The 25,319-nt window shown below is 45.9% G+C and overlaps 1 protein-coding gene across 1 annotated transcript in view; it reads right to left on the bottom strand.

The window, feature by feature from the left end:
* Positions 1–2,370: 2,370 nt before the first annotated feature.
* Positions 2,371–25,319, bottom strand: part of SEMA5A (semaphorin 5A) — a 505,753-nt gene continuing 482,804 nt past the window's right edge. The window contains exons 19-21 of the mRNA XM_065399065.1: positions 8,565–8,612; positions 5,195–5,406; positions 2,371–2,490 (exon numbers count right to left, since the gene is read on the bottom strand). Coding sequence (XP_065255137.1) covers positions 2,371–2,490; positions 5,195–5,406; positions 8,565–8,612 — 380 coding nt within the window. The remainder of the gene's footprint in view (positions 2,491–5,194; positions 5,407–8,564; positions 8,613–25,319) is intronic.

Here is a 25,319-nt window from a genome sequence, read left to right as displayed (position 1 = left end):
CTGTCTGAGGGTGGAGGATTTATTTTTAATTGACAGTTAAAATGAACACTGAAAATAGTCCAGTAGAAATACTTAGGGAACCAATCTTAATTATTTTCACTGAACCTAAGTACGATATGGTATTTGAACCTATTCCGATTCAAAAGTATTGCTCACTACAACACGTTATGAAGAATTATTCCCATAATTAGTCTAGAATCTTGCCATGCAAGTTACAGGGCTATTAAAGGGAGGGGGAGGGATAGCTCAGTGGTTTGAGCATTGGCCTGCTAGACCCAAGATTGTGAGTTTAATCCTTGAGGGGGGCCATTTCAGGATCTAGGGCAAAAATCTGTCTGGGGATTGGTCCTGCTTTGAGCAGGGGGTTGGAGTAGATGACCTTCTGAGATATTAATAATGTATGGTGATATACCTAGCTTATAGAGCTGGAAGGGACCCAAAAAAGGTCATTGAGTGCAGCCCCCTGCCTTCACTAGCAGAACCAAGTGCTAATTTTGCCCCAGATCCCTAAGTGGCCCCCCTCAAGGACTGAACTCACAATCCTGGGTTCAGCAGACCAATGTTCAAACCACTGAGCTATCCCTCCCCCAACCCTGATACTCTATGATTCTAAAGTCATACACACACTCACACAAAATTCTATGTTCCTTGGCATTTTTTAATAGATTTGCCTTGCAGAATTTTGAACCATTATATTCTAACATTTACCTTTGCAAACCTTTTCTGTTTCTGTCTATCTATACTTTAATCTAAAGACCACAGGCTCTCCCATGTTGAGGCATCTCCACTTTGCATTTTCTCCCCGCAACCCGCCCCCCTTTTGAAATTTCTGATGTGATAATCTTGGTATGGTGTATAGTTTAAAAACAGGCAATGATTTAAACCTTCTTATTCACTTTTTAATTTTGTTTAGGAAGTCTTTGAATTGTCCTTTTATGATATATACGGTTCAGCACTCTGGGCTAAACAGATGTCCCACACCCCTGCCATTTTCACTTCAATGGTACACCAGGAATTTCTCTTCCAAAAATACAAATGTTACAGATGTGGTGGGTGAAGAGGAGACCAAGAGAAGTTGGGCCATCATTTGAGGACTGCTACTGTTTCCTCACCTGCCATTGCACAAGAATTTAAAAGTGACAGCTTAAAAAGCAGCTAGTATGTTAAATATTCACATCAATAGAGCCTCAAAGGAAGCCCACTTTAAACAACATTATTAATGGTCCAGGCACAGATTGATTAGCATGGATCAGACACATCAAGAAGATGAAAACAATGCTTTTCATAACACATTTGGCACTTTTTTCTTCCTTTTGTTGTTGTTGTTTTCAAACAGGCATGTATAAACAAGGACTTGTGAAAAGAAAAGCAATTCTATTATTAGGCATATGTTCCCAGGAGTGTCAAGGAAAGGGTGTGGTGGATAAATCATGGTACGGTTGTTTCTGCCACTCATTGGCATGTTTTTGGATGCTATAGCAGACTAGTCAAGTGGGTTCCATATGCACACTCTGAGGAGAAGAGGACTTTGGAATGCCATGAGCCATGCAAGTCCGTACAGTACAGTAACATTAGGTTACTAACGACGTGCAGAAAATGTTCAAACGTAACCTCCCAAAAAATAAAATAAACAAGATGAAGGCTTAAATTATCTCAACTTTGAACCATCTACTCTTCAGATTTCCCTTTTTGTCACAAGAAGCATATCTCTTGGTATATTCTGTTTGCTTCAAGATGTAAACAGCTGGGAAACTTCCAAGAGTTCCAGCCGAAACACTTCACAGTCTAGGAAGATTAACTCTGGACTGTTGTAGTTACTACAAAATAACACTGTGCTGCCAAATTTCTCCTCATCATTTACTCAATGTTCTATGAGCTTTTTTGGCAATATAATGTCAGGAAGACTCCTCAGAGGGCCCCACTGCTAGATGCAGAGTTTTCTCCTCAAACCCAGTGGAAACAAGCAGACAACGTCCAAAAGGAAATAGAAGTCATATTCCTGGCACCCTCTTCAAAGGGGTTACAGTCTTTTAAAAAGCGCAAGAAATTAGTTTGCAACATGTTAGAGAAATCTGACTGAACATTTATAAACACGAACAAAGTGATATACTCTTCAGGACTCATTCCACTATGCCCAGCTACTAAATCTGCATTCCGTACTGCAGGCCAACCTTTCACTATTGCAAAAGGGAACATCATGTCACATACAGGTGTTTTTGTTTTTTTGGCAGCAATGGGACACTGATGGCTTGGAGTGTGCTTGAAATGTCTCCGAACTTCATCTCTGAAGCCTCAAACACATGAGCGGTCATGTAGCACAGGCTTTGGAGGATTGGGGAGTTACCAGAGGCCAGAAAATACACAAATCCATTAGTACTCATCATAATTATTGAGATCTGTAAAATAGGCATTAGAATAGGTCTTTGCAGTAAGATGTGGATTGAAGTATTTGTTTCTCTCCTCCAAGATCAGGTTGTTTTTGTTAAATGCCTAGAAAAAGAATAGCAAAATGTATCATTTTAATAAGATAATTTTAGTGGGCAAACCTCCAGGGTCACTGATTCAAACAACGGTGCAACCAGAGTGCCCCTGAAATACATATGTTTACTACAAAACTCTGCATTTGTATGCACATATGTGTTACAATGAAGTCCTTAACTACATGATCCCATACAATATTGTTCCAATACAACAGTATAACCTTATAGGGTTTTTTTCTCCAATCTAAGATATTCACATGTAGGTTTTTATACTATATATTCTTCTTTCTTATAGTATTTTCATTGTCAAAATGGTTCTGTACATCTTTGTTGTCTTAGACTTTTTATATAATTTCCCTCTAGATTACGCATTCCTTGATTTTGAGTGTAAAATTTTAAAGAGCATCTAAGTGATTTAGGAATATAAATTCCATTTTCAAAAGAGATTTAGGCATTTCAGAGTCAGATTTTCAAAGGTATTTAGGCACTTAAGCATGCAGATAGGTGCCTAGTGGATTTTCAAAAATACTTAAATAGAATACTCCATTGATTGCAAAGCATAATCTCTCTTTCCTAATTTCCTAGATTTTTTATTTAAGAAACAAATGGGGAAAGAAAAAAAGAAAAAGATTCACTATCCAGGACTTCACAAATGCTTCAGAAAATTTTGCTATAGCACATAAATTCAATCATCTGAATGTATTTGGCTAGATAGTATACAAATGCCCAATCTTGCATACCCAATCTTGCATACTTTAGGAATTTTGCAATAGGAAGCTGTTCTAAAAGGTTATAAGTAGACTTGTCATGATTAGATTTGTTATAGGTAGATACTGGTAAATGTCAATTTCATCATACACATAGAGACAAACAATATTTCCACTGATGATAATCAAAATTTCAGACAGGCAAAGTAAGAAAAATGTTGCTAAAAATTTATTAGACTTTAATTTAAGGATATTTACTTTATGTATTTTAACATGTGATGTTGACAATTGATGTTTTAACAGTTTTAAAGCTTTAACTTTTAGAATCTTGAAGTCTAATGTCATTGTCTGTCCCTCCCCCATTCCCAGATCTCCCCCCATAATTTCCCAAAACTGTGAACATTTAAATTGCTAATAACAAAAAATACTTAAAACTCACAATTTTGCACATCTGTGAAAATTTAAATAGATAAAAATCTAAAAAATGCTTAAAAATAAACATTGACATTATCTATTGAAACTATATCAAATAAAAATTGAATTCTGCAAAGCCTAGATATAAGAGGTGAAACATGACAGAGGAACTTACAATCTATGGCAATGTAGTGTAGATATCGTGCCAGATTCTCAGCTGGTATAAATTTATGCAGCTTGATTCACACTGTGCTATGCAGATCAACACCAGTTGAAGTTCTGACCCATCACAGATTTGGTTCAAAGATTATAAGGCAGAAGGGACCACTGTGATCATTTAGTCTGACCTCTTGCATAACACAGGCCACAGAACTTCCCTGAATTAATTCCTGTTCGAACTACAGCATATCTTATCGAAAAACATCGAATCTTCATTTAAAAATTGCCAGTGATGGAGAATCCACCACAAGCCTTGGGTAAATTTCCAAAGATTAATTACCTTCACTGTTAAAATTATGCAACTTATTTCCATCTGAATTTGTCTAGCTCCAACTTCAAGCCATTGGATCTTATTAAAGCTTTGTCTGTTGAACTGAAAAGTCCATTATCAATTTTTTCTTCCTCATGTAGGTACTTATAGACTGTGATCAAGTCACTCCTTAACCATCTCTTTGTGGCTCTTCTCTTAAACTTTCAAATTTATCCACACCCTATCTGAACTGTGGACATCAGAGGTAATATAGCCTCCCTACTCCAACTCTATATTCTCTATTTATATATCCAATGATCATATTAGCCCTTTTGGCCACAGTGTCGCACTGGGAGCTCATGTTCAGGTGATTACCCAGCATGAATGTCATGTTCTTTTTAGAGTCATTGCTTCCCAGGATTCAGTCCCCCATTCTGTAAGTAAGAGCTACACTCTTTGTATTAAGATGTATAACTTCACATTTGGCCTTATTAAAGCATATATTTGTTTGCTTGAGCCTAACTTACAAAGCAATCCGGATCACTTTGTATCTCTGTCCTCTTCATTATTTACATTTCCCTTAATCTTTGTCATCTGCAAACTTTGTCTGTGATAATTTTATGTTTTCTTGAAAGTCACTGATAAAAAATTATGTTCACCAGCTAAATCACACACATAGCATGGGAAGGAGGACAGAAGCGTTTGCTGCCTGCTATTTGAACTAAAGGAAAGTCTCCATTAGGTATCACTATGATTTTTGAGGTCCAAATCTACTTTTTAAACCAGATACTGGAGGACGATACTTTCAAAGAAAACACTTGAGCAATAGTCTGATTTCTTTGAACAAAGGCCAGTGGTGCGCAAATTGTACATCCCAGCCAATACATGATAATATCTTCAGTGTAATATAGGCTGGTGTGATAAGAAATCTATAATTATTACACTACAAATATTAATCTAATTTAGTTATTCAAACATCTAATACTTGTATATTTAATATTTGTATGATCTTGAGTCCACCTTTCACTGTAAAAATGTATCATTAGAATTCCTTTGGCACACTGTAATTACTGTATACAGTTATACATAGCTACACATTACAGACAACTCTATCCATTGCTTACCTTGATGGCTTCTACAGAATCATATTTGTCCAGTTTGTTGATATGGTTAGTGATACTGGTATTAAGAGGAGCTGGCGACACTGGATGGATAACAGTTGCATCATGGGATTGCTGCTGATAGCGTTGGCAGTAAGTGTAAACAAGCAGTGTAAGGAGGCAGCCAAGTATAGAACTGCTCAAGCCCACTGCAATCATGTGGAACATGTTAAACTCTGAAGAACAGATAGCAAAAGACAGCATTACCTTTAAGGCAGTCACAATAAGAGTTCTGAAACATTTGAAAAAACACAAACAGGTGCTTTGATCCAGAAGGGAATAAAGTATCTCATGGAGTTATGCATTTCTTGGAAATGTCAATCGCCAAGATTTTTACTTGTAACTGAAAATACATTGCATATTCCTAGAGATCACTATCAGCATCTTATATCAGCACATCTGTAGTACAGTAATATTGATTATGGCTGGGTTTTCAAAAGGAGTTAGGTGCCCAACTCCGATTGAAATTAATTGCATTTCTTTCAGTATTTTGAAAATCTCTGCCTAAATTCAGTTCTGTAAATTGTACTGCAAAGTATCCAACATCACCATTTCCATTTTCATGTAGTATTTTAAAAAGATATATTACACTGCTCTACAGCCAAAATGCTTCTGAAATAAATGTTGTCAAACTTTACTAATTCTGGGTCACTGAGAACGAAAATGATGCTTAAAATTGTCGATTGGCTCTAGTTTTCAAGATATGCTATTGGGTCAGTATATACGACCCTTGACTTGGGAATGGCGGAGGATAAGTGAGTTATAAAGGGAAGGGATCTCAATTTAAACCAGAAATGACTAAAATACATCTTTGACTGGATCTATGAATAAATCTATGACTGGGTTTGGACAGTACTTGCTTTTTAGGCACAACAATGAATGATGCAATCTGAAGCTGGTATTGCGTCATACATGATATGAATTGCATCATGTTATTCCTAGAAGTCAAGAATGATGCAATCTTAACGAAGCTTACATCACTCTGCTGAACAAATTGCCCTATATCAGCTCTAGAAATCATACAGTGTCGTGCTCTCTTATTTGTCAGTGTTTGATTTTGCAAAGGAACACATTTCTGTTTAGCCAAAGTGAGCAGAGATGCCTCGTACTTGTGTGAACAGTGCAGATAACTTCTGCTAGGTTTGTGGTGAAGTGGCTTTTGCATCACAAAAGCGCAGTATAACCACTCTGGTTAAGAAAGCCTATCACCTTTATTTTGGCTGCAAAATTGGAGGTCAGGACAAGAGGTGGGCCCCACACATATGCTGCAACACTTGTGCAACAAATCTTCGCCAGTGGTTGAACAGGAAAAGGAAATCTATGCCTTTTGCAGTGCCAATGATTTGGAGAGAGCCAACAGATCATACCAGCAATTGTTACTTCTGCATGGTGCCTCCAGTTGGGAAAGGTGTGTCAAAGAAGAAAAAGTGGACTGTGCATTATCCAAACATTCCATCAGCTATACGCCCAGTACCCCCATGGAGAAGGACTGCCGGTTCCTGATGCACCAGAATCATTTTCACTTGAGTCAGACGAGGAAGAGGAAGAGGATGAAACTTCTGGTCCTGAACCATCAATGTCACAGGACCCACATTTTCTCCCATCCTCCTCCTCTGAACCACACCTCATAACACAAGGTGAACTGAATGACCTTGTCAGGGATTTGGAACTACCCAAGAGTAAGGCAGAGCTGTTGGGCTCCGGACTACAGCAGTGGAATCTCCTGGCAGGTGCTGTTAGGGTTTCCATGTCCCGTGACCGTCAAAAGGATCTTGTCCCATTCTTCTTCATGGAAGGTGATCTTGTAACCTGCAACAACATCGATGGTGTGATGGCAGCCCTCAACATTGTTCACGATCCAGATGAGTGGAGACTGTTCATTGATTCATCGAAGATGAGTCTTAAAGCTGTTTTACTTCATAATGGCAATGTTTTGCCATCAATTCCAGTTGGTCATACAGTCTATATGAAGGAAACCTATGACAACATGAAACAACTTTTGAGGTGCATAAACTATGACCAACATCAGTGGCAGCTTTGTGGCGATTTGAAGGTTGTTGCTCTCTTGCTTGGTCTGCAGACTGGATACACAAAGTACTGCTGTTTTCTCTGCGAATGGGATAGTCGTGCAAGAGATTCCCACTACATCAAGAAAGACTGGCCACTCTGACAGTCATTGAAGCCTGGGAGGAAAAGTGTTCAGCATCCACCACTTGTTGAATCAAGGAAGATTTTGTTACCACCCTTACACATCAAGCTGGGTCTGATGAAGAACTTTGTCAAGGCCATTGACAAAACACAAGCAGCTTTCAAGTACCTCCGTGGAAAATTTCCAAGGTTAAGTGAAGCTAAGAGAAAGGAAGGTGTCTTTGTTGGTCCTCAGATTCGTGAACTTCTTTGAGATGATGCATTTGACCATGCACTGCGTGGCAAGGAAAAGATGGCATGGAAAGCCTTCCAGTTAGTGGCAATAAATTTTCTCAGAAACAACAAGGCGGACAACTACAGGTTGTTAGTGGAAAACCTCCTCAAGGCATACAAAAGCCTTGGCTGCAACATGTCACTAAAGATACATTTTTTGCACTCTCATCTAGATTTTTTCCCACCGAACTGCGGAGCAGTGAGCGACGAGCACGGCGAGCGATTTCACCAGGACATTGCAACAATGGAGAAACGCTATCAGGGCAAATGGAGCCCATCAATGCTTGCAGACTATTGCTGGACAGTGACAAGAGATGCTCCATTTAATGAATACAAGAGACAAGCCAAGAAGCGCCGAGTAGACACTGAATAGGACTAAACTATGTACAGAATAGTTTTTTGCCTTTTGTTTCATAATAAATTTTATTTATATAACACTTTTGCTGATTTTTAAAGTGTTACATAAACAGGACAGGTGAAATATTATCATGTAAAGCAACCATAAACACATGAAAAGACCTAGGTTTACAATTTATGATTAAAACTCTACTATCTACACAATATACATAGACATAAAATGTAAAAACTTAAATATCTTAGAAACAGTAGCCAATCAGTTGTTTTAATTGTCATATTTGAATTCAGCACATCAAAATACATAATAAATAGCACATTTTATCTCTGAAGCAGACGACTTCTCAAAAATTGTAGACCAGTGTATTTAATGAGGAAGCTTCTGGTAACTACAGTCTGTTTTTCTCAGAAAATGTAAGTAATGAGAATATGGCATTTAGAAGGTAGAGTAAATGAGAAGGGAGCAAGAGGTGAAACAAATGGAGAAAAATAGGAATCAATTATACTGTTTAAAAAAAAAACAAGTAAAGATTCTGCTACAGAGAAATGAAAAACTTACCACCACATAGTTTTTCTTCTATGCTGCTAGATCTTGCTACTGATATTTCTAGAAAAAAAATAATGTAATTACAATGTGTAGAGAAAACATAGCAGAGACATACTAAGCTGATGAATAGGTTAGAGCTGTGAGAAAAGATTACCCCCCCTCCCCCGGTTGAAACTGGCCAAACCCCCCAGACGAATCTTCACTCTTAGTTCCATGAAAAATAACATTAAACATTACTCATTTTTGTCTCATAATTCTCAAGAGTTAAACAAATAGCAGATACTGTAGGGGGGCAAGCCACTTCTCCCCCACAAAATGGTGAGTTTCTGAATGGGGAAAATGGAAAAAAGTTCACAGGCTAGCTCAGGGGTGCAATAATGTTATTTTAGCATGAAGACCCAAGTCTACTGGTGAAAATATCGAAGTTTCATCTCAGATCAGTGACCTATGAGACCTTCATTGCCCACTGACAAAAGGGTTTGCTGTCATGTAACAGCAACTGCAATCAAGCCTGACAAACTCACTATACCTAACACATTGCTGTCATGGTATTTATCTATAAAGAATGTCATGTAAGGTATCAAATGAAAACTTATATCATACTGGTCATCATAATCACTGTGTGATGTAACAATTAAAAAGTTGTAGATATGTACTAAAAATATGCTCAAACCATGAAACCAGGCAGGGTTTGGTAAGCAAGTTTGTCCCAGACAAAGGAATGTTGATTTGCCTGTCTGCCTATGTCTCAAATGTAAATGGATCAGGGTAGGCCAAAGACAATGGGAATCAAAATTGCATCTGAAGTCAATCGGAAAATCAAATTATCAAGAGGACAACCCCTTCCAAAGGCATCATCCATGAAGCATCCTGGCTGTCAGATGAAGGGCCTGCAGGCTGTGATTGAGGAGGAAGATGTGGTCCTGAGAGATCACATCTCCCTCCAGCTGGAGTAGCAGTCTGACCGACAGTGCTAGTACCAGCCGAGAACCAGTGTTGTTGGGACCATGCTGGGGCGATAAGTATAAGCCATGAATTTTGTTAACATTTGAGGAGCTATTGATAGGCCAAAGGGTAGCACTGAAAATGGAAGTGGGATCCATTTACCATGAACTTGAGGAAATTTTGATGATTCTGATGAATTGCTATGTGAAAATATGCATCCTTTAAGTCAAGGGCAGCATATCTGTGCCCCAGGTCCAATGAAGGAATAACGGAGGCCAGAGTGACCATCCAGAAGTTTGTTTTAAGAACTATATGAGCTCTCTTAGATCTAAAATAGGCTTGAGACTCCCTTTTGCTTTCCGGCTTAGGAAGTAGCAGGAAACAGGGAAACTTCCTCTATATTCCCCACAAGTAGGAGGGATTGCATCTCCTGCAGTAGAATGACCTCAGGAGAGTGGTCCCTGATGACAGACAGGGAAGGGCGGTGGGAGTGGGAACAGAAACAAACTGAAAGGTGTATCCCACTTCCACTGTGCTTAAGACCCAACGATCCATGGTGATGTAGGACCAAGCATTTAGGAAATGGGATAGATGACAGGCAAATATAGGGGTGGGAAAAGATGGCACTGTTGGGACTGGTAGTATGACCTCCACCAATGTGTCAAAATGCTTGTTTGGAGGACCCATCTTGTCTAGATGAACTGGCAGTTGCAGAGGAGGAGAGAGGTACCCAGCACTTCTTGTAACCTCTGCCCTTCTTTCTGGATAGGTCCTGGGTACAAAGCATGAAAACTGGATACAGGGAGGACTGCTGTGGGCAAAACAGCTTTATTTTTGCCATCAGTGTATAAATACCCAGCGACTTAAAGGTCGCTCTTGAATCCTTGGGACTATGCAGTCTCTCATCAACTTTCTCAGAAAAGAGTGAAGGATCCTCAAATGGGAGGTATTGAAAGGTCTGTTGAACCTCTGGGGGAAACCAGACAACTGCAGCCATGAACACTGCTGTATAGTAATGGCCAAAGCCATGGCTGAGCTGCAGAGTCAGACGCATCTAAGCTGGCCACTAATTTGCCTTCTTCTACCACTGTGGAGAATTCTTGTCTTTAAAATATTATCCCACAGGCTAACATTGTAATGACCCAGTTATGTCTTTTAGTTTGCAATTCTGAATTGGAGACCTCAGGTAGAACAAAGCTTCCTACCAAAGTGGTCTAGCTTTTTGGCCTCTTTTCCCTTTGGCATTGAAACCTACTTATCTACTGTGTTAAGCTCAGTTTGCAATTTTTGTTTATTTACTAAATTAATCTGCTTTGATCTGTTGGCTATCTCTTATAATCACTTAAAATCTACCTCTTGTACTTGATAAATTTGTTTTTGTTTTTAACCCAGTTTGTGTAATTCATAAATGGGGGGGAAGAGAGGGCGGGCAAAAAGCTGTGTATATCTCTCTCCACAGTGAGGGAGAGGGCGAATTTCAATTAGCTTTCGCTGTACAGTTCTCGATGCAGTGCAAGACAATACAATTTTGGGTTTACTCTCCAGAGGGGGAGTGCACTTGAGTGCTGGGCAATTCCTTAGTTGAAAGCCTTCCCATGCAATAGTGATTTCAGTGTCTGTGTCTTTCTGCAGATGGGTGTGCCCCTATCTGTGTGTGTGCTAGAGGAGGCTTGAGGGCCTGGCTTAGCAGGACAGGGTGAGAGAGTCCAGCCTGGTGGAACAGGTGGTCTCAGGGGTACCCCAGTACATCAGGTGGCACCCTGTCACAGTCCACAAGTCTAGTTGGATATCCAGTGCTTCCTCTGGCTGGATATCCAGAGCTACGTCCATCCTCCTTAATAAGTATTGATGGGCTTTGTAATCATCAGGTGGGGGAGAAGTGGTCTCCGATACAACTGTCTCATCTGGTGAAGAGAAAGAGGAATCCAAAGTGTGGTGAGGTAGAGCTTCCTCTAATTCCTCTATGGGCAGATCTGCTGAGGGGACTTCCTCTTGCTTGGTACCAGACCCAGTACTAGGAGAGGACACTTGCTGTTTCTAATGTGGCTGCTCCTCATGCCTGTCCAAAGCAGTAGAATGAGGGGGATGGGGAGACCTGGAGGCCAGCTGGAAACCCCAAGGGTTCCAGAATGGCCATGGATATGGGCTTGGGACCCAATTATGTCTGGGCCTTTAGTCTTTGTGAGGCTCCAGTAGGTACCAGGTTTGGCAGGTACCCAAAGATGCATGCTGTATGCAACTAGGTAGTCACAAAAACCAACCTCAGAATCTGACGATGAATCTGCTTCCTCTGACCAAGGGGGAGTTAAATCTGTTGGCACTGGACTGGCGCCTGCCTGGCGCCTGCCTGGCATGGTATAAGGGGAGCTGCGCGCTCGACCCACCCTCAGTTCCTTCTTGCCAGACAACTCCGGCAGCGGGGAAGGAGGGCGGGATGTGGAATAGACAGGAGCAACACATCTCGAAGAACACCAGTTACGGAAAAGGTAACTGTCTTTTCTTCTTCGAGTGATTGCTCATGTGTATTCCACAGTAGGTGATTCCAAGCTGCATCTGCTGGAGGTGGGTAGGAGTTCACAAGTTCTCGGGACGGAGTACTGCCCTGCCGAACCTGGCATCATCCCTGGTTTGGGAGTCTATCGCATAGTGCAAGGTGAACATGTGAACCGAAGACCACGTGGCGGCCCTACAAATGTCCTGAATAGGGACGTGGGCCACAAAGGCAGCTGACGAGGCCTGTGCCCGCGTCAAGTGTGCTCTAACAATAGGCGGCGGGGGAACACCCACCAGCTCATAACAACAGTGAATGCACGAAGTGATCCAGTTGGACAGCCGCTGAGTGGAAATCGGCTGGCCTCTCGCGCGCTCAGCTGAGGCGACAAACAGCTGCGAGGACTTTCTGAACGGCTTGGTTCGCTCGAGGTAGAAAGTCAGAGCCCGCCTCACATCAAGTGTGTAAAGGCGGCGTTCCTCATTAGTCGTGTGAGGTTTGGGGCAAAAGCCTGGTAGAAAAATGTCCTGACCCATGTGGTAGGCGGAGGAACGCAGGGTGTGGGCAGAGCTGGACCTTGTCCTTATGAAACACAGTATACGGCAGCTCGGAGGTCAGGGCCCTGAGCTCCGAGACCTGCCTGGCCGACGTGATAGCAACCAGGAAGGCCACCTTCCATGAGAGGTGAGACCAGGAACACGTGGCCAGCGGCTCAAATGGGGGCCCCGTAAGCCGGGCCAGCACCAGATTTAGGTCCCACTGCAGGACCAGGGGCTTAGAATATGGGTAAAGCCGGTCCAAACCCTTAAGGAACTGGCCGGTCACAGCATAGGAGAACACCGTGTGTCCTTGCACCAGGGGATGGAAAGCCGATATGGCTGCCAGATGCACCCTGACTGACGAGGGTGCCAGGCCCTGGGCCCTCAGGCGGAGGAGGTAATCGAGGATAAGCTGGATCGGGGTGGCCATTGGGGATACACCTTGGTCCGTCGCCCACCTAGCAAAACGAGACCATTTTGCCATGTAGGAGCGGCAAGTGGAGGGCCGCCTACTCTCAAGGAGGACGTGCTGAACCGGAGCTGAGCATGTCCTCTCCTTGCCACCTAGCCACTAAGCAGCCACACCGAGAGGTGAAGAGCTGCTAGGTTGGGGTGGAGGAGACGGCCCCGGTCCTGAGAGAGCAGGTCTGGGTGGAGCGGCAACGGACACACCGGAGCCACCGCCAGGCCCAAGAGGGTCCCGTACCAGTGCTGCCTGGGCCATGCCGGGGCAATGAGGAGGACCCTGGCCTTGTCCGTCTTTATTTTCTCTAGGACCCTGCTGATCAGCAGGAACAGGGGGAAGGCATATAGGAGTTGGCCAGACCAGGGCAGGATAAAGGCATCAGAGATAGCGCCCCTCCCCAGGCCCCCCCTGGAGCAGAACTGGGGGAATCGTCGCTTCTGTCGGGCCGCGAATAGGTCCACCTGGGGAGTTGCCCACCTCCAGAAAAGCTGGAGGGCCACTTCTGGGTGTAGGGACCACTCGTGCTGAGAGGAAATGTCCCTCCTCAAGCGATCCGCCCTCACGTTCTGGGCGCCCGGTAGGTGAAAGGCTTTTAGGTGGATGTCGTAGGTTATACAGAAGTCCCACAGACTGAGGGCTTCGTGGCAGGGGGCGGAGGATCGGGCCCCGCCTTGCCTGTTGATATAGAACATCAAGGCTATGTTGTCTGTGAGAACCCTGACTACCTTGCCCTTCAAGTGCAAGCGGAAGGCCATACTCGCCAGCCGCACCGCCCTGAGTTCCTTGACGTTTATGTGAAGGGTCAGGTCTTGTGGAGACCACAGGCCTTGGGTCTGAAAATTCCCCACATGGGCTCCCCAGCCCAGGTCCGATGCATCGGACACCAGCTCCATGGACGGGGCCCTGTCCCTGAACAGGACCCCTCAGAGCATGTTGCTCGGTGTGGACCACCACCGTAGGGAGGCAGTCACCGAATTCAGCACGGTGAGGACCTTGTCCAACCTGTCCCTGGCTTGGGAGAACTGTGAGGCCAGCCCAAGCTGGAGGGGCCTCATCCTGAGCCTGGCGTGGTGGACCACATACGTGCACACCGACATGTGACCTAGCAGTTGTAGGCAGGACCTGGTTGTTGTCACCGGGAACCTTACGATTGAGTCCATGAGCCCTTTCAGGATCTCGAACCTGTCTGGGGGGAGAGAGGCCCTGGCCAACGTTGCGTCCAGGAGCGCCACGATAAACTCTATGTGTTGGACCGGGACTAATGTGGACTCGGTGTTGTTTACCAACAGGGCCAGGGCGGTGCATGTGGACAGGAGGAGTGCCACATGATCCCTCACCTGCGATCGGGAGATGCCCTTGACCAGTCAGTCATCCAGATAAGGGAATATCTGGACCCCCCGGCACCTGAAATAGGCCGCTACTACCGACGTGCACTTTGTAAAGACCCTGGGGGCAGTGGACAGACCAAATGGGAGGACCGTGAATTGGTAGTGATTCTGTCCCACCACAAAACGGAGGAAGCGCCTGTGCCCCTCGAATAGGTGGATGTGGAAGTACGCGTCCTGTAGATCGAGGGCCACGTACAATCCCTGGGATCCAGGGAGGGGATGATGGAGGCCAGGGAAACCATTTTACCAAGTACTGGTTCAGACCTCGCAGGTCCAGTATGGGTCTGAGCCCCCCTTTGGCCTTCGGGATAAGGAAATACCGGGAGTAATACCCCTTGCCCAGGAACTCCGTGTGCACCGCCTCTATTGATCCTAGTTCCAGGAGCCTCACGACCTCCTGCTCGAGCAGAGCCTCATGCGATGGGTCCCCCAAGAGGGACGGGGGTGGGGAGTGGTTGGGCGGGTAGGTGGTAAACTGGAGGGTGTAACCTCGGGAGATGGTGTTGAGGACCCAACGGTCCGAGGTGAGCCGTGACCATTCCGGGAGGAACGCACACAACCGATTGGAGAAAGGGAGCTTTATTGGGCGTGGATCCCTGCTGAAAACTGGCGGGATACCCCCGAGCGTCCCGTCAAAACCACCTTTTACCCGCATGCTTGCCCTTAGAGGACCCAGACTGGGGGGCAGGCTGGTATTGTCTTTGCGGGCGTTTCTTATAGTCCCATTGCTTCTTATGGGCAGCTTCGTATTTTGGGAGGGCAGCCTGGGCGGGAACCTGCTGTGGCTTGAGGAGGGACATAGAGGCCCAGGGTCTGGAGGGTCGTGCAGGAGTCTTTCATGCCGTGCAGCCTTGTGTCCGTTTCCTCTGCAAACAGTGCCTTCCCGTTAAAAGGGAGATCCTGCATCGGCGACTGCGCTTCGCTGGATAGCCCAGAGAGCAGAAGCCAGGATGCCCATCTCATGGACATCGCTGAGGCCATGGACCGTGCGGCTGTGTCCGCTGCATCCGAAGCAGCCTGCAGGGACGCCCTTGCGGCAGCTGCCCCTTCCTCCACGAGCGCCTTAAACTCCTTTCTATTGTGCTCCCGGAGGGAGTCCTCGAACTTGGGGAGGGATCCCCATAGATTAATCTCGTAGCGACCCAGGAGAGCCTGATGATTTGCTACTCTCAACTGGAAGCTTGATGATGAATAAATTTTTCTCCCGAAAGCATCCAGCCTCCAAGAGTCTTTGTTCTTTGGGATTGGGGCTGGCTGCCCCTGTCACTCCCTGTGGTTGACCGACTTGACCACCAAGGAGTTGGGCACCGTGTGGGTATACAAATACTCGTGCCCTTTAGTGCGTACAAAGTACTTGCGTTCCGCCTTCTTAGAGATGGGAGCCAACGAGGCTGGTGTTTGCCACAGGGCATGTGAAATTTTCGCCACCCCTTCATGGAGTGGCAAGGCCCCCTGCCCAGTGCCGAAGAGGACAGAACATTGAACAGCGAGTCTGAGGGCGCCTCCATTTCCTCTGCCTGGAGATGGAGGCTCGCTGCCACCCTTTTTAGTAATTCTTGATGGGCCCGGTAGTCCTCCTGTGGGACAGAGGGGGGCGGGGCCGCAATAAGCTCCTCCGGATGGGGTGAGGAAGCCGGTGCAATGCTTTGGGTGTCGGCCGGCACCGGAGGATCCACCCCCTGGTAGGAATCTGGGCATGGCACCTAGGAAGTGGGTCCCGTCGACTCTTTCCTCGGCGGTCTAGGGATGGAGGCCGATGGTGCTTCTGACACCCCGGCCACCGAGAAAGCCCCCACCGGGGGCTGTGCCGGAGGCCACGGTGACCACTGGTACCACTGGGCTGGCCATGACGCACAGTGCCACTACACTTGCTGAGGCACCGGCGGGGCCGGCTGATCAGGCTGGCCTGCCTGGCCTGTAGACTGGCGGCTGTGAGCGGAGGTCGGGTTGGCATACGACATGCTGCTGCCTTCGGACTGGGAGTGGCGGCGGTGCCGGGATCCATGTCGATGATGGGACCACGACCTCGAGGCGGGAGTACAGCACCGAAGGTAGTGGCTGCTCCGCGAGCGGTCTAGACGGGCGGACTGGGATGGCGAGGAGCTGGCGATCAACGCTCGGAGCTACGGTGCCTTGGTGGAGACTTTGAGCGGGAACGGCGTCGATTGTCATGCCGCAGCCGACTGCAGTGCCGCCTTCAAGACGAGGACCATTGGCGACGTCCGCCACGGTCCTGTCTGTGCTCGCTCCGTGAAGACGAGCAGTGCCAGGAGTCCCGATCGGATGGCACCCATCCAGACAGTCTAGCCGGTGTCGAGGGCGATCCACATGGACTGAGCCCTGAACGGTCACTGGGCGGTGAGCAGTGTCCGGAACGTTCCCTCAACCGAGACCGGTACCGGGCCAGCGGCAACTGCGGCGATCCCAGCGGCGGCTTGCCTCTGGAGCGTGGGGCCGACATCGGCGGCGCTCCCCGCACCGGCATGGACATGACGTCCGTAGCCACCTGGAGGGCTTTGGGCGTAGATGGCATCTGGACATCCGGAAAGGCCCGCTCCGAAGAGGCCAGGCTACTCCGCTCTGCGTGAGTCGGAGGCCTAGGGCCCGATGGGGACCGAGGACTACCCGACATGGGCCTAGTCTCTGTCCCAGACTTCCCTCGGTGCCGTTGCGAAGACGTAGTCTTTCCCGTCCTCTTGATATGCCCCGTGGAAGGGGAGCAGTGCCAACTAGTCGAAGATATCAGAGGGTCTCCGCGTACCAATGCCGCGGTGCCGGGTACTGGATTGGAGCGGTGTGCTGGGGTTGGGGCCAGCACCGACTTCATCAGGATGGCCCGGAGTCTAATGTCCCTTTCTTTTTTGGTCCGGAGCTTGAACGACTTGCAGATCTTGCACCTTTCTCTGATATGGGTTTCTCCCAAGCAACGCAGACAGTCTGTGTGCGGGTCACTCCTTAGCATAGAACGCCTACAGCAGCCGCACGACTTAAATCCCGGGGCACGGGGCATGCCCCGGCCCGGGTTCACTAACTAACTAAACTTTACTGAAAACTAAACTGACTACAGGTACTACTGAACGATCAGTTCTGGGGACAAGCTACAGCAAGGCTGGAGCTAAGCAGTTCCGAAGCACCTTCACTGGCGGCAAGAAGGAACTGAGAGTGGGGGGAGCGCGCAGCTCTTATACCGTGCCAGGCAGGCGCCACTCCAGGGATCGTGGGGCGCGCTCCCCCACTACCGGTACTCCTAGGGGGAAAACGTCCGGCACCGGTGCACATGGCGAGCACGCACACCTCCTGTGGAATACACATGAGCAATCACTTGAAGAAGAAGGTGCATATGCCAACCTGACAGGTATCGCTGACGGAAAAATTTCCAACAACTGTGCATTGATGTGAACACACCTACAGTGGAATGGACATGTGCAAACTCTTGAAGAATTTCTACAAGAACAGAGACAAAATAGACACTTTTGTGTATTTAAAGAGCCAATTAAGCAGACCCCAGACTCCAATATTGTTTTGGTAGGTATTTAGGGTGATTTGAGGTGTGTGTGTGGGTTATATTAACAAGAAAAGATTGCTGGAGATGGAGAAAAGAATCATGGGCAACACTCCTAGAACTGGCTTTAAAACTGATTCTATGTCCAGTCCCATTTTATGCTGAAGTACATACTTTACTAGAAGATGTGGAACAGAGATCTTGGACTTTGCACATCTTACATGCCTCAGACCCTTTCTGCATTATCTTCATTCAGCTGTGAAATGAACCTTGGCACATTTCAAAGACGAAATTACCAGTCCAGACAAAATATTATTTTTGTTGGTTATGTGCTGACAGTGCAATTTTTCTGGATAAAGCACAGATAATCCCTGCCCCCAAGCAGTTTACAAACCAAAAGACAGGAAGATAAAAACATGCTGGGAAATACACAGGATGGCAATAGTTTAATGCTGATATGGATTAGCATTTGTGGGCATCACAGAAGCAACTTTTCAGGGGGGAGCTGAATGATAAGAGGGAGGGAACCTCACATACTAGAAGAGGGAGTTCAATCCAGGCACATGGGATGGTGTGGAAGAAGGTCTAAACTAAGGCATAAGAGGAGGGAAAAAAGGAATTGGGGGAGACTGGCATAACTAACTGAGGAAAGGGGAGAGGTGGTTTGAATAGAGAAGATATGCTGGTGTTGGGGGTAGATCTTTGAAAGCAAGGACAGGAATCAAACTTGATTTGATGGGTGAGGGGGAGGGAATTGAAACATTCAAAAAGAGAGAATTATGTGGTCTAAGGCAGTGGTTCTCAACCAGGGGTCCGGGGCCCCCTGGGGGGCCATGGGCAGATTTCAGGGGGTCAGCCAAGCATGGTCGGCATTAGACTCATTAGGACCCTGGGCAGAAAGCCAAAGTCCCACCACAGAGAACTGCAAGGAATATTGCAGGGCCCCAAGCCCTACCACCTGGGGCTGAAGTTGAAGCCTCAGCAACTTAGCTTTGTGGGGCCCCGGGCAATTGCCCTGCTTTTGCCCCTTAACATCGGCCCTGGCTTTATATGCAGAAAAACAGTTGTGGTGGCATAGGTGGGCAGTACAGTTTTGATAGCATGTTGTAGGTGGGCCTCAGAAAGAAAAAGGTTGAGAACCCCTGGTTTAAGGGATGGGGAAAGAAGATGAGGTTAGCTGCTGCATTCTGGATGGACTGAAGGGGTGGGGGATGGGAATTGGGAAGGCCAGAGAGGAGGTGATTTCAATAATGTAATAAAATTGTTTATTATTAATCAAACATTCCTCATTCAATTTTTTTTTAAAAAATGAGTGCTGTCCAAAATGCCATGTGCATTTTAAATTCTATTAACTGGGATACTAATAGTATTTTAATCTTACTAAATCTTGTTTTAAAGCCACGAGGAAGATGAACAAATATGTGGGAGTTCCCAGAATCCTCCTTTTTTCACATTGATTTTTTTCATTTGTTTTGGATGAGAAATAAAAATGTTACTGGTTTCAAATTTATTCCTATTTACTGTGCAACAGTTATACAAACAAACATCATTTAAACTTATTGATCTCATCATACTTCTGTATTGCATACATTTTAAGTTACAGGAAAAAAGGTTGCTGTTCTGAACAAACATAATTACATTTCAAATTACAGAGGAAGCTGTCATTATTTTGTCTGTGAATAGACTGCTGGTTTTTTATGTGCATAGAGGAAAAGATGATTTTTAATACCAATACAGTGTTGCCGCCCATACTGTTTTGGGGATTTAAGAGACAGCAGTGATAAAAAACATAATACAGTTGTAAATCTGAGGAAATGTTGAAGAATGACACATAATATAATTGTCTTATCAAGGTATTTAGCAGTCATGTAGGAGTTAAAGACTTGAGGCACAGCTAAACCTATTTAATGTTGTAACCAGTTATTAACCTAATAGTAATGCATGGCATGAAATGATTTCCATACCAACTGCTGTAGTATATGGTTATCTGTTTTACACACGAGGGTTGTGCAAATTAGATGAATATCTCCAAAGTCCTGAAAAATCAAAAACTAAATCATATCTCTTAGGCAATGAATACAGACAGCAATGCAGACTAAGTAGAATGAAAAGAATATGTAGAATGTTGTTATATTGAATAGCCAAATCCCCAGCTGGTGTAAATCAGCACATCTCCATTAAAATCAATGGAACTATGCATATTTACAGCATCAGAAGATCTGGCCTTATGTGTCCAGATATAAGAACTGGGAAGCCTCCAGTCCCTGTGAGGTACAAGACTATTTGGTTAAAAAGCCTGGCAAAATTCTACTTGATCCTTTTCCTGAGGTGAGTTATTTTCTGACTAATAAAGTATCATTAATTTATCATCATCATCATCAATCACAACAGTAAAGGACAGGTGAGTAAATTTAATGACAATTTTTCAAGACTGGGTTAATGGGGTATTGTCATATTAAACCACATAATATCCACAGAGCTGTCAAAAACAAGAGGGATGGGCAAGGAAGAGACTTGGGGAAATCTGATACCTGAGTGAAATGTCGCATTTTTATACAACATTCTCAATTGCGTAGTTATTAGCTGATGAGGAGTAAGGTGAATAGGTGAGTAGACACCTCACTCCTAATTCTGGAGGAGGAATACGTTAATGTTTAGGAAGTTAAGGAATACGATTTTTTCATTTAAAGACTGCTGTTCACCAATTTCCCTTATAGCATAGGACTTGTCTATACTTCAGGCTTGTCTACACTGGCAAGTTTTGTCGCCAAAAACTGCCTTTTGGCGACAAAACAGCGATAGCGTACACACTGAAATGTGACTTTTTTAGGGAAAAAAATGCCCAGTTTTGGCAACAGAAAACTTCCACCCCTGCGAGAGACTTTTGTCTTTTCCCCCTCCCTTTATTGTCGACAGACAGCCAGTGTAGACACCACAGCTTTTTTTCAGTTTTATTGGCCTCCAGAAAGTGTCCCACAATTTCCATGCTGCTGCTCTGGTCAGCGGTTTGAACTCCGCTGCCCTGCAGCCAACCCGCCCCTCTTCCTTGCAAAATTTTATATCTCATTTCCTGCTTGCTGGCTTCCCAGATAAGCTTCCCAGGTGAGCATAGCTGGCTATCGCAACAAACATGCTCCCGCTTGGACCACCAATGAGTTGTTGGATATAATCAGTATACGGGGAAACGAGTCTGCTCAGTCGCAGCTGCGAGTGATCCGTAGGAATCGGGACACATATGGGCACATTTCTCGAGGCTTGTGCAAAAAGGGCTATGATCAGGACATGCAGCAGTGCAGAGCGAAGATAAAGGAGCTGAGACAGGCATACCATAAGGCGCGTGAGGAGAACCATCGCTCTGGTGCTGCACCTAAGACCTGCCGCTTCTATAAGAGCTGAATGCTATCCTTGGTGGTGACCCCACCTCCATTGCCAATAGCCTGTGGATACTTTGGAGGCAGCAGAAAGAGGGGGTAACCCGGAGGCTGAAATTCTGGATGAAGAAGTCGAGCTAGAAGAGGATGTGGAGCTCCCACTGGGTTCGCCCGGTGGGGCAGGCAGCCAGGAACTTTTCTCCACTCTAGAAGTGCTCAATGGGGAGCAGGAAGCAGATGAGACGCCGGGTAAGTTGCCGTGGCTTGTGTAAGGAATCAAAAAGTGGGAGGCAGGTACTCTTTCCTGTGATCCGGACATTGCCCGGTGTAACTAATCTGCATGGCCAAGCAGGGTATCGATGGACATCGAGACCTCCAGAGAGAGGCTCTGGAAAGTTTCCAAGAGGTACTTGTTAATCTTCTGCCGCAGATTCCAAGGGATTGCAGCCTTGTTAGTTCCCCCATTGTAGGAAACTGTACCATACCATTTAGCAATCAATGGAGCTGGGACCAAAGCGGCACACAGCTGAGCTGCATATAGACCAGGGTGAAAGCCGCAAGCATGCAGTAGTTGTGCCCTGGTTTCCCCGGTTACCTGCAGCAGCGAGATGTCAGCCAGCAGGTCGGCCGCCTGTGAAAAAGTGTGTGATAATTTTAGAATGAGTTCCCTGCAAAGCTGCCATGCAAGCCGTGACTGTTTTGTCCATACGCACAACCGCCTTCCCCCCACTCCCGACACTCACCATGATTGGGGTGCTCGCGGAACTGTGTACCTGCCTAGAGTCTCAGAGATAAAGTGATTTCTACTAGCAAAAGGCCCTTGTTCCTAAAATGTTTCAATCGTTTGCTGGAATGTAACAATCCCTCTTCTGTTCAGCAGAGACCTTGAGGAAAACACAACGCACCCCTGCCAACTGGCTTCGGCAGATAAGGAAGAACCCTAGGCCAGTGATTCTCAAACTTTTGTATTGGTGACCCCTTTCAAATAGAAAGCCTCTGAGTGCGATCCCTCTTATAAATTAAAAACACTTTTTTATATATTTAACACCATTATAAATGCTGGATGCAAAGCAGGGTTTGGGGTGGACGCTGACAGCTCGCGACTCCCCCATATAATAACTTTGCGACCCCCTGAGGGGTCCTGACCCCCTGTTTGAGAACCCCTGCCCTAGGCGCAGCAAAGAAGACATGTTCCGGGAGGTGCTGCAGCGTGATGAGAGACAGACCAGGGAATGGAAAGAGTGCTGGGAAGCCGAAAGGCAGGACAGAAAAGAGAATGCTGCATTTGCTAGGCAAGCGACAGAGCGGATGATAAAAGTTATGGAGGATCAGACAGAGATGCTCAAGTCTTTGATACAGCTGCAGACTGAGCAGATCCGTGGTCGACCTCCACTGCAGCACATGCACATGTACAATTCTTTGCCAACCCGCACCTCCCCCCCCCCATGCCCAGACATTCCTTTTCACTTCACAGCACTCCTGAGTTTTCCCATCACTCCACCCCCCTCACAGCTTGCACAATGATAGCTGGAGCTACACACAGTTGTGAGGTTTTACCCTTTTTAACAATAAATAAAGGCTAAGGTATTTAATGGTACAGCATTTTTATTCTGTGTTCTACAAAAGCGTATAGCAATCAGTTCACTCTTGGGAACAGGCTTCTAAAGCATTTTGTTATATGGAGCTTGGGCCCGAAAATTGTACATGGATGCACCAGGGAAGCAATTCCAAAGCAGACATGTGTTACTGCCCCTCATTGTCAAAGTGGTTCCTCAAAGCCTCTCTGATGTTAACAGCAGCCCTCTGGGCTCCTCTGACAGCCCTAGCATCTGGCTGTTCAAACTGTGCAGCCAAGCGCTCTGCCTCAGTGCTCCACACCTGAGCAAACATTTCACCTCAGATTCACACAGATTATGCAAAGTGCAGCACACGCCTATGACCACGGGAATATTATCTTCGGTAAGGTCTAGCCTGTCACTGAGACACCTCCAGCGACCTTTCAAACGGCCAAAGGCACATTCGACTACCATGCAGCACCTCTCAGCCTGTTGTTAAAACACTCCTTGCTGCAGTCCAGGTGCCCTGTGTAAAGTTTCATGAGCCAGGGCTGTAGGAGATAAGCCAGGTCTCCCAGGATTACTCTGGGCATTTCCACATCCCCCACTGTGATCTTGTGATCTGGAAAGAAAGTCCCCGCCTGCACCTTTCTGTATAGGCCACTGTTCCTGAAGATGCGTGCGTCATGCACCTTTCAAGACCAGCCTGCATTGATGTCCATGAAACACCCCTGGTGATCCACAAGCGCCTGCAACACCATGGAGAAGCATCCTTCCTACTGATGTATTCAGAAGCAAGGTGGTCTGGCGCTAAAATTGGAATGTGTGTGCCATCAATCGCCCCACCGCAGTTAGAGAAACCCATCTCTGCAAAGCCATCCACTATTTCATGCACATTTCCCAGAGTCATGGTCCTCCGCAGCAGGATGTGATTTATTGCCCTGCACACTTGGAGTAATACAGCCCCAACAGGGGACTTCAAATTGATTTGCAACTGACTGGTAGCAGTCTGGATTCGCCAGCTTCCACACAGCGATTGCAACGCACTTCTCTACCGAAAGGGCAGCTCTCAATCTGGTGTCCTTGCGCCGCAGGTCAGGGGCCAGCTCAACACATAGCTCCATGAAGGTTGCTTTATGCATCCTAAAGTTCTGTACTCACCAGTCGTCATCCCACACCTGCATGACAATGCGATCCCACCAATCAGTGCTTGTTTCCCTAGCCCAAAAGTGATGGTCTACCATATGCAGCTGCTCTGCGAGTGCACAAAGTACTGATAAGAAGCTGCTGTCCATATCACATTTGGGTGCCTGTGATTCATCCTCTGTCAGTAACTTTGCTAGTAACTCTGCGAGTAACTGTGCTGCCATGCGCGATGTCCTCATGACAGTTAACAGCACATAAAAGAGAAGTGCAGGATCCATCCTCTCTCACTGCAGATGCTGGCGCGCACTACAAAAGACTGACAGTTGGAAAAACGGCGCGAAAGGAAGCCAGAAACCATTGGAGGCTGGGACACAAAGCGGTACATGACGGTACATTTTGCATGTCCCAGGATGCGCCGTGCTCCATTTCCACATTCCCACAACACCTAAAAATGGATGGTGTCGCTAGGCACTGTGGGATTCATACCCACAGTCCATTGCTCTCGCTGTCAACAATGGTGCCCCGAATGTGGACACAATCTGTCGACAGAGGGAGCAAATGTAGACACGCTTTGGCGACTTTGCTTTTGTCGATTTTTCCTTGTTGACATTAGTTTCACTGACAAAACTTGCTAGTGTAGACAAGCCCTTAGTGCGCCACTGTAGTGCTTAGTGAAGACGCTACCTACACCGATGGGAGAGATTATCCTGTCAGCATAGGTATTCCACCTCCCCGAGAGGTGGTAGCTATGTCAACAGGAGAAGCTCTCCTGTCGACACAGCACTTTCTACACTGGGGGTTATGTTGGTATAACTATGTCAATCAGGGGTGTGGAAAAGCCACGCCCCTGAGCGACGCAGTTATACAGACATAAGTTGGTAATGTAGACCAAGCCATAGGGCTCATAGAATTTACCAGAGAACAATAACATTCTGAAACTTAAAGCAGTCCTAGGGCTCAGAATTTGGAAGGGGTAAAGATGGCTTAAAAACAACCCTGTCACCCATTCTTTCCTGCACCTGAGGCCTGATCCTGCTCCATTCTAGTCAACTGGAGTTTTCTCATTAACTTAAATGGGAGCAGGAGCAGGTCTCTAGTGAATCTCACCCTAAAGCTTACTTTAAGAATTTTAGGATGTAGCTTCCTATTAAATTCTCTCGGGTTTGCAGAATAATATGGATAGAATTTTATTTAATTTCTACAGAACCCCATTGGTTTCACCCTTATTAAATACCATAGGAATTTTACATAAGAGTTTATGAAGGCCAGGATGTCCATTAAGGCAACATCCACTCTCCTCGAATATGCTCCTTTTTCATATTAGTCTGGTAGTAGCAATACCAGGGAGGTGTGAACATATGGT

Source organism: Emys orbicularis, chromosome 2 (genome assembly GCF_028017835.1).
Source record: "Emys orbicularis isolate rEmyOrb1 chromosome 2, rEmyOrb1.hap1, whole genome shotgun sequence".
Taxonomy (NCBI): domain Eukaryota; kingdom Metazoa; phylum Chordata; order Testudines; family Emydidae; genus Emys; species Emys orbicularis.
Note: the sequence above shows the minus strand (reverse complement) of the source record. Positions and strands in the feature narration are given on the sequence as shown.